This window comes from Trachypithecus francoisi, unplaced genomic scaffold (genome assembly GCF_009764315.1).
Source record: "Trachypithecus francoisi isolate TF-2019V2 unplaced genomic scaffold, Tfra_2.0 Lachesis_group9, whole genome shotgun sequence".
NCBI lineage: Eukaryota > Metazoa > Chordata > Mammalia > Primates > Cercopithecidae > Trachypithecus > Trachypithecus francoisi.
In genome coordinates this window covers 57,498,953-57,509,064 of record NW_022681474.1, presented here as the reverse complement: position 1 = coordinate 57,509,064, position 10,112 = coordinate 57,498,953, and the positions used below count along the sequence as shown (strand labels likewise).

The following is a 10,112-nucleotide window of genomic DNA, read 5'->3' as shown; positions in this document are numbered from 1 at the left end:
TCTATGGCAGATTTCTACAATTCCTCTAATGCATTTCGGGCAACTGTCTCAAAGTAACCTGCAGCTTTCCTGACAACTCCTCGCTCTCTCTCCTTCTAAGAGTTGTAGCCCTTTTCTGGTGTTTTAAGAACCTCCTGCTACCATATCCACCACTTCCACCACCAGATTTATAACCACCACCATAGGGACTGCCTGAGCTTCTTCCACGAAAACTACCCCCGTTCATGGGTCCATAATTTGATTGCTGTTGTCCACTATAATTTCCAAAATCATTATAGTTCCCACCACCACCATAGCTCCCACCGCCAACATTTCCTCCTTCATGGTAACCATCATATCCTCCACCACCTTGGTTTCCATATCCTGGTCCACTACCACCATAGGCCCCTCTACTACTATAAACAGGACCACTGCCATAGTTGCCACCATTACCTCCAAATCCATTATATCCACATCACCTCCTCCATAACTACCTCTGCTGCCACCACCTCCACCACCACAGCCTCCTCTTCCACCAAAGTTTCCACCACGGCCCAAATTACCTCCACCACTTCCAAAGTTTCCTCCGTGACCCATAAAATTGCCAGATCCACCTCCACGACCCCTCTGTGATCCAGCTGATTGCATCTCTTGTTTAGAAAGGGCCTTTTTCACTTCACAATTACGCCCATTAATAGTGTGGTATTTCTGAACAACAATTTTATCAGCTGTATCATGATCATTAAAAGTTACAAAAGCAAATCCTCTCTTTTTTCCACTCTGTCTTCTATAACTTCTATGGTTTCAATCTTGCCATACTTTTCAAAGTAGTATGTCAAACTGTATTCTTCTGTATTTTCTTTAATACCAGCAACAAAAACGTTCTTCACTGTTAGATGGGCACCAGGCTTTACAGAATCCTCTCTAGAAACAGCTCTCTTTGGTTCCACTACAGGCCCATCAACCTTGTGTGGTCGAGCACACATTGCTGCATCCACCTCTTTAACACAAGAATAAGTCACAAAACCAAATCCCCTGGAACGTTTTGTTTGGGAGTCTCTCATTACCACACAATCTGTGAGTGTGCCCCATTTCTCAAAATGTTCTCTTAAACTATCTTCTGTAGTTTCAAAGCTCAGACCACCAATAAACCGTTTTCTCAACTGCTCTGGTTCCTTTGGATCACGGCCCTCCTTCCCCTGGCCGCGAGTCGGGCTGGGGGCGACCGGGCCCGGTTTGACCTCCATTTTGAGACAGGACTCACCTCTTCCAACTCGAGTTCAATATGGGACCCAGAGGAAGGTGACCAGCATTTTCATTTAGACAACTCTGTCTGGATCAGCACACTTTCCCTCTGCAGTTCAGGACTTACTCTGAACTTACTTGATAACTTGTTCTGACTTCAGGAAAAACCACATTATCTTGCAGTATCTCAATCGAGCCACTGACATGGGCCTGAAAATGGCTTTTTAAATGGTGAGATGAGGCTGGTATGTACTTTTGGATCAAAAGTGAAGTAAGGAGGAGCCAGGGAAGATGAGAGTTGCTGGTAATTTTGGTGCTCTAGATGCCCTAGACCTGGGAATGGGAGGAGGGTCAGGGATGCTGGCTGGAAAACATTTTTTCCTGAGCTGTGGACATTTCAATATTTCTCACTCCACATTTCTACCACATTTGGTTATTCTTTGAACATGTTTTGCATATTTTACTTGCATGCAAATATTCTCCCCAAATCCACTATTTCAGTGCTAAGCAGCCCAGCTCCAGTCCCGTCTTCTCTGGGAGCTTTCCAGATCTCGCCATCTTCCTCTGAGATACCATAGCTTTCTGTCTGTGTTTGACTGTGCCATGTCTTGAGCCTGCCCTCTCACTGTTCTGCCAGCTCTTAGAAGGCTGGCATCATTCTTATTCTTCTCTGACTGTCCCAGGTGTTTGGCACGCAGTGGATGAATCTAGAAGGAGCTTCATGTGTGCTTGAACAGAATGAAAGGACAGCTGTGATTTTCTCCTCTGTGCAGCTGATGCCTTCTCTGTCCCGTCCAGAAGCAGGATTGCATCGAGATCCCTGGAGTTGTTTGTGGCCCTTGTAAAATTAAACGCCAAGAGAATCTTGGTTAACAGAAGAAATGGAGAAGGATCAACTTCTAGTTTTCTATGCCAGAGGTCAGGGCATTGCTTCTTCTCTGTGAATTGCTCTGACTTGCTGAATTGAAACTTTCTTTACTTTTGGGCAGATAAGAATAATTTGGGGGCAGATAAGAGCTTCTGGGAAGTTGTCATTGCAAATGGCTTGGCAGTGATGCTGCTACAAAATGATTATCCAGGACTTGTTTTTTTCCTAGTTTGAATTATTTTAAAAAACCTAAGAATTACTTGGTTTAAAAATAATAGGTCAAGACCTTCTGGCACTACTGAAACTTCTGAGTGGCCCTCAGATGGTCGCTTGAGAATCTATTCAGACAATCCAGCAGTTGGCAGATGTAACACTCATCATGCCTCTGCACTCTTTTGTCATTAGTTGATTATACAACAAGTATCAGCGGGCTGGGCACGGTGGCTCATGCCTGTAATCCTGGCACTTTGGAAGTCTGAGGTGGGCGGATCACAAGGTCAGGAGATTGAGACCATCCTGGCTAACACGGTGAAACCCGGTCTCTACTGAAAAAAAAAAATTAGCCGGGCGTGGTGGCGGGCGCCTGTAGTCCCAGCTACTTGGGAGGCTGAGGCAGGCGAGCGGCATGAACCCAGGAAGCAGAACTTGTAATGAGCCAAGATCGTGCCACTGCACTCCAGCCTGAGCGACAGAGCGAGACTCCTTCTCAAAAAACAAACAATCAAACAAACAAAAAACAAATAGCAAACATGAAGTTGTGTGCCCGAGTGAAGCCCTAGCAAAGGAATCAAAGAGCAAACTTTTACATGTAGGTCAGCAACTGTTGGTGTGCTCCATGGGGAATTTACCCTCAGGGCACACTTGGGCCCCCACTGTGTCACCATCACTGCTGACCTCCCTGCCCAGGGGAAGGACTCCGTGTTCCTCTCCCAGGCAGATTCTCCCTCCTCATGCCACTTGTCCTCCCCACCTCCCATTTACTTATGTGCATCAACACAAAGCTGTCCATGGACTCTCTCCTTTGTTCTGGAGTTATCATTCTGGGAATAAAAAGGAGAGTGGATGGACCATGAACAGTGTGTGGGATGGAAAGTGCCAGAGAATTCAGGTGTCTGTGAGGCTGGAGGAAGCCTCCTCTTTGGGGGTGAGGACACTGGCTCAGTCTGTGCTGCATCCAGCCTCAGGGCCAGCTGGGAGCAGGTGTCATTGCCTCTTCATCCCACTCTAAATAGGCAGGTGTGAACGCTGGTACAACAGGCTTTCTCAGGCTATTTTCGATTGTGTGCAGCTGGTGTTTGAAAGAGCATTGCATTTAGGAATAGGGCTACTTTATGCTCTGGGGGTGAGGAAGGATGGAATGAGAAGACTCTGGTTCTGACCCATCCCAAACCACTGTGCAACACCCTGTCTCCGAGGTAGCCCAGAGTGGAAAGTGCCTGGGGTCCTGCATACCCACTGCTGCTAGTGGCTTATTAGCCATGAACATATTGCCGTCTGATTTCTGAGATAGCACTTGTCACATCCAGAGGAAGAAATAACTATCAGATGTGAGAGATATTGCTGGTGGCAGAGGGTAGGGAGGGGAATGGTGGGAATCCCGAGGGTTAGTGTGGCCCAGGCCCAGGTGCACAGGCACTGAAATTCTCTAGGATAGAGGATGTAGCGATGCTAAAGGCAGCCATCACTGCCTTAATTTTACAATGATTTTATGTGTGTTTGCACCTGCACTCTGAAGAGTTTCGAGGCTGGACGTGGTGGGATGTACCTGTCTTCAAGGACCTGCCCTTCCACCAGGGGAGACAAGATGAGCACTTACACTAAATTTGTATTTGCCACAGTGAACAGCTCCTATGCTCACAGATGGCACTGACTGTGATTTACCACTGGGGATGGTCCATCCTGAAGAAGGTTTTTCCTCTCCTTTGCAAAAGGATGTAAGAAGCATAGAGGATGTAAGAAGCATGATCCTCCCCAGCCCATGGTTTCCTTGAGCCCCATGGCTGCTGTTGCCGGGGCAGCAGGAATAGAGCTCCCAGGAGCTCTCACACCTGGCGAGAGTCAGGCCCCCAACCCACAAAGCACAGCCCTGGGAGCGCGCTTGCGATTCTAGTCTTTTTCTGAGCATTCTTTCTCTAGATTAGAGAAAAATCCTTTTAAAGTAAATCAATGGTCGGATGACCTCTGTGAAACCTCTAAAACGATTTCTCACACACATTAGGCTCACCTCCTTATATCAGGCAGACAGGAACTGTATTTTAAATCTTTAATAGCACCTAGTATCATATTCGGCACAATAATTCTGATGAATACATTTCTTTACCTTTCTTGGTGAAAATCATTCACCCTGAGGGCATCTGTTTAGGTCTTGAAAAACGCATTGGATATTTTCTTTATATACTGTTTGCTACACACACCCACACCCACACACACACACATGTTATGAAATCCAATATAACATGAACATCCGTGAACTTACCACTAAGTTGAGAAGCTGTCTTTGTGTTCTTCCAAGATTCCATTCCTCCCTTCCATGAAACTCTGAATTTTGTGTATATTGTGGCCATAATTGTCCAGATGTGTATGTATCTCCAGTTGTATTGTTTAGATTCTACAGTTGCTGGCTTTGTTTAGGAGTGTGTAACACAGTGGTTACAAATAGTGGTTTTGGAATCAAACTGATTGTGTTGAAATCTCAGATGAAGTATTTACTAGTTGTGCAACCTTGAATGCATTACTTACCTGCTCTGAACATCAGTTTTTCTCACTCTCAAATGGTGGTAATCCTGCCCAACTCATCCCTCTCCTGGAGTTGTCCAGGGGATTGAACGGAATGAGACCTTGTCCATTTCTTCTTGGCCCACGATCGACCCTCAACTAAGGTTGAGGGCAACCTTCTGCCCCAGACATCCCTGGGAACTCCTGTCAAACACACTCACCCTTCACCACTGGCACGTACTCCAAGTCACCAGGCCTTAAAACAGCAGCAAACGAGGAATGCATAGGATGAGCAAGTGTGCCAGACTATTAAGTCTTTCCTGTGTCCACACAGGAAGACGAATGCGCGGGGCAGAGGACAGCAGATGCCATTACCGGATCATTACTTAGCACGTTGCTTGGTCTTGGCAGGAAATGGTTCATCATTTTCAGATAAGTAGAGAGCTGTAGAACTTTGTAACTGTCCTCCCTCATTCTGCACCCATGTGGCAGATGCAATGGTCCTTGCTAAAGCTTTCCCTCCCATGGTGCCTTATCAAGATAAGTGACTGGGGATGTGGGATACCACATGATCCACTGAATGCAAGAGCCCTGAACTGAGAAGGGGGCTGGGTTCAAAGGCTTCCAGGGCTGGAGAGTGAGGCCGGAAACCCCAAAAGATAAATGAGGACTTCTGGAACAAGATGAGAAGATGAATTAAACTGTTTGCTTTGAGCATGCACATAAATGTCCCAGAAAAATTCACTTTGGCTGCCAAAGTAGCCCTTTTGGAATTTATGAAGACCCTTGCCAGGGCCCTTACCCTGGGGCTTAGTGCTCAGGTCTTGCATCTGTCTTTTTTTTTTGAGACGGAGTTTCGCTCTTGTCACCCAGGTTGGAGTGCAATGGCGTGATCTCGGCTCACTGCAACCTTCGCCTCCTGGGTTCAAGCAATTCTCTCGCCTCAGCCTCCCGAGTAGCTGGGACTACAGGTACCTGCCACCATGCCTTGCTAATGTTTGTATTTTCAGTAAGACAGGGTCACCATGTTGATCAGACTGGTCTTGAACTCCTGACTTCAGGTGATCCACCCACCTCGGCTTCCCAAAGTTTTGGGATTACAGGTGGGAGCCACTGTCCCTGGCTGCATGTGCTGTTTTACAGCAATCCAGTGAGGCAAGATCACCAAGCTCACGAACGAGGAACCTGAGATTCAGGAAGCAAAAGTTATTGCCCAAATTAAAATACATAGTAAGAAGCTGGTTTGATTCCAAACCAACACCTGTTTAACTTCAAAGCTCAGGTCGGCTCTATTTCACCATCCTGTGTCCCTCAACAAGTGACAGGTCAGCAGGACAGCCACTGGCCGGCAGTGTCTCAATCACTGATTGTCCACTGTGCTTAAGCATCCACAGGGCCCTTGGTGCTGAATAGATGGTGGATTTTTGGCCTTTTTGTCTGTCCCGAATCTTTAGAAGCCTGTTGTCTATGGTGATAGTGATTTCAGGTTGGCTAAGTTTGACAAGCAGTGAGCAACAATACATCTGTTGTTAGAGGTGTTTGTTATTCCACATGCCAGGAAGACAGAGAGAACGTCTCAACCAAGTTGTCAAGGCAAGAGTCTTTCAGGAAAAGGATGTGGTTAAGAATTCTAAAAGGGGTGAGGGTTGGTTTAACAAGAAGGAGCAGGGAAAGGTGTCTACCTTGAATCTCCAATCTAAAAGATTGGTATAGGCGTAAGATGTCAAGAAAATTAGCAGAAAACATCGTGTTGAGCCCTCAAGATTTGCTTGGAGCAGAGGAGACCACACTCCTGCAGCTGGGTGGTCAGGTAACTGGGTTTCTGACCTTACAGGAGCAGCCATGCGACTACACACCTGGCTGGGACTTGAGGCTGGGGGTTGGGGAGGCACGGTGACCCAGCGATCTGCTACAGTTCAGCTACTGTTTCCCCAACAGGAACCCTAGGGTTGGAGGGAGGGGCTGTTGGTTTCATCAGTCCACTGTGCTTGGGGTGAGGAAAATATTTAGGATATATTTTAAGTAATCTTAAATAAAAAACTAAAATTATTGTCACAAAACTGTGTGCGATTCTTATTTTCGGATGGAATTAAGAACTATTTAGTCGGGCGCAGTGGCTCACACCTGTAATCCCAGCACTTTGGAAGGCCGAGGCAGGCGGATTACTTGAGCTCAAGAGTTTGAGACCAGCCTGGCCAACATGGTGAAACCCCGTCTCTACTAAAAATACAAAAATTAGCTGGGTGTGGTGGCATGCGCCTATAATCCCAGCTTCTCGGGAGGCTGAGGCGAGAGACGAGAATCGCTTGAACCTGGGAGGCGGAGGTTGCTGTCAGCCGAGATTGCGCCACTACACTCCAGCCTAGGCGACAGAGTGAGACTCAGTCTCAAAAACAAAAAAAACAAAAACCAAAAAAACTCCTAATTTATTAGTATCTGTGGAGAGCAGATATAAGCACTTGTCCACAATTTTTTGTTGTTTCACTTATATCCTCCCATCCATGCTTTAGTTTTCCCTTCCTCTCACTGAATTAGTTAAAAGACAATCCAGATTTTTATACCTTTTCGGTCATAAATGTTTAACTATGCGTCTCTAACCGAAAGAGACTATTTAAAAAAATAAAAATTTTGCCATTATCGAACTAGAAATATGAAAAATAATTCCTAAATATCATCTAATATTCAGTCAATGCTTAAACTTTCCTGATTCTTTTCAGGTGATTAAAAAAGGAAATAAACAAGTATACACCTTATATTTGATATGTATGTACGTATCTGTCTATCTCAACCAACCGTTCTCCCTTCTTCTTTTTTCTCCTTGTTATTTATTTGTTGAAGACACGGAATCATTTGCCCTGCAGAATTTTCCACAATGTGGATTTGCCTGACTACACTCTGTGGTGTTGTTCTTCTACCTTGTTCTGGGTAAGTTAATAATTAGATCTAGAGGCTTGATCAGATTTGGAAGTTTTTGCAAAACTATTTCCACTTATTGCCATGTTCTTCCTGCTGCAGCTCATAGGGGCACTGGGAGGCCGAGGTCTCTCCTTTGGGATAAGTAGATTCGTCAGTGGGATCAGGTGATGTCAGCCTCCTCCATCCTGAAAGAAATTTCTCACCAGCTGTCCTCTAAGGATTTGGCAGCTAACCATGGTCATTGCCAGATTCATTATTTTATTAGGGTTATGGAATGCTGATATCCTCACACAATAATTGTTTCTGCATTTGTTAGCTGAAATATTTCTACGAATAAGAACTTTTGGTCATCAACTAATTTGTTTCCCCTGAAAATAGTTTGTACAAGAAAGTCCAGATAAATGCTCTATTCTTTCCATTTATATATCAGTTTTCAGAATAACAATTTGTTGTTCTAGCAATCTCCATTGTGACCAATGCTATTATTATGAACTCATCGATTTTTAACTTCTTTGATATAGTTTGACTGGCTGCAATCATTGTTCTTTTTGATGCTTAAATTGTGCCATCCTCGGTCAGTGAGAATCCTTTTGGACCGGTCTCTCTGTCTTTTTGATATTTCTCTGATAGTCTTCGTTAGCTTTCTTGCATCTCATACAATTTCCGATGAGATCTGGAATCAGATGTTTTTTTCCCCAGTGGATTCCTAGGACAACTCTTTATAAACTAAAGTCTGGATACTACTTGGTTTTCATTGCTTCTAGGTATATATATATATATTTTTGACAGCGTTTCACTTCTATTACCCAGGCTGGAGTGCAGTGGCTCTATTGGGCTCACTGCAACCCCCTCTCCCACCTTCCTGCTCAAGTGATCCTCTGGCCTCAGCATCCCTCCCCCTCAATAGTTGGGGACTACAGATGCATGCCACCATTCCTGGCTAATTTTTGTGTTTTTTTATTTTTTGTAGAGATAGGGTTTCACCATGTTGCCCAGGCTGGTCTTGAGCTCCTGAGTTCAATCAATCTGCTCACCTTGGCCTCCCAAAGTGATGGGATTACAGGCGTGAGCCACCACATCCAGCCTTTTATTTGTATTTCTAAGTCACATTTAAGATTACAGGGATCTTAACTTCTTTGATTTAATGTTAATTTTCTTTACTTTTACACTAAAAGTTCTTGATTCCTAATAACATTGTGGTGATGTGTGTGTGTAGTTTCAAATAACAATGTCAGCAGCACCACTTATTATTGATAAAAAATAAGGCTGCAGAATACTGTTTGAAATTTCTCTGTATTTGTTTTGTCCTTAAGATGTATTCCTGTAGGGGGAATCGCCACACTGTTTTCCACAATGGTTGAACTAGTTTACAGTCCCACCAACAGTGCAAAAGTGTTCCTATTTCGCCACATCCTCTCCAGCACCTGTTGTTTCCTGATTTTTTAATGATTGCCATTCTAACTGGTGTGAGATGGTATCTCATTGTGGTTTTGATTTGCATTTCTCTGATGGCGAGTGATGATGAGCATTTTTTCATGTGTCTGTTGGCTGTATGAATGTCTTCTTTTGAGAAGTGTCTGTTCATATCCTTAGAACTAGAAATACCATTTGACCTAGCCATCCCATTACTGGGGATATACCCAAAGGATTATAAGTCATGCTGCTATAAAGACACATGCACATATATGTTTATTGTGGCACTATTCACAATAGCGAAGACTTGGAATCAACCCAAATGTCCATCAGTGACAGACTGGATTAAGAAAATGTGGCACATATACACCATGGAATACTATGCAGCCATAAAAAGGATGGGTTCGTGTCCTTTGTAGGGACATGGATGCAGCTGGAAACCATCATTCTCAGCAAACTATTGCAAGAACAGAAAACCAAACACCGCATGTTCTCACTCATAGGTGGGAATTGAACAATGAGATCACTTGGACACAGGAAGGGGAGCATCACACACTGGGTCCTATTGTGGGGAGGGGGTGGGGGGAAGGATAGCATTAGGAGATATACCCAATGTAAACGACGAGTTAATGGGTGTGGCACACCAACATGGCACATGTATACATATGTAACAAACCTGCACGTTGTGCACATGTACCCTAGAACTTAAAGTATAATTAAAAAAAAAAAGATGTATTCCTGTAGGGATGAACAGTTCCATATCTGTGTCTTAAACTTACTTAAAGTATTTTTTCTCTTTACTTCCCTCTTATTCTGTCCAATGTCATTAAACACCAACCCAATATATAGTTGGGTTCATTTATTTTGTTTTGATTGGTAATCATTTTTTCCCATTTTGGTTGAATTTTGTTTTGTAACAATGTAACACGTCCACAAGGTTCCAAAGGTAGAACTCTAAAGCAGGTGCCCTCCGAGC

General features: G+C 44.3%; 1 protein-coding gene across 1 annotated transcript; it reads right to left on the bottom strand.

The window, feature by feature from the left end:
- Positions 1-1,226, bottom strand: LOC117082266 (heterogeneous nuclear ribonucleoprotein A3-like). Its single transcript, XM_033208891.1, is given in 3 exon segments — positions 1-453; positions 456-758; positions 761-1,226. Coding segments are annotated over 3 exon segments (1,197 nt in total). The 3' UTR covers positions 1-25.
- Between the last annotated feature and the right edge of the window lie 8,886 nt (positions 1,227-10,112).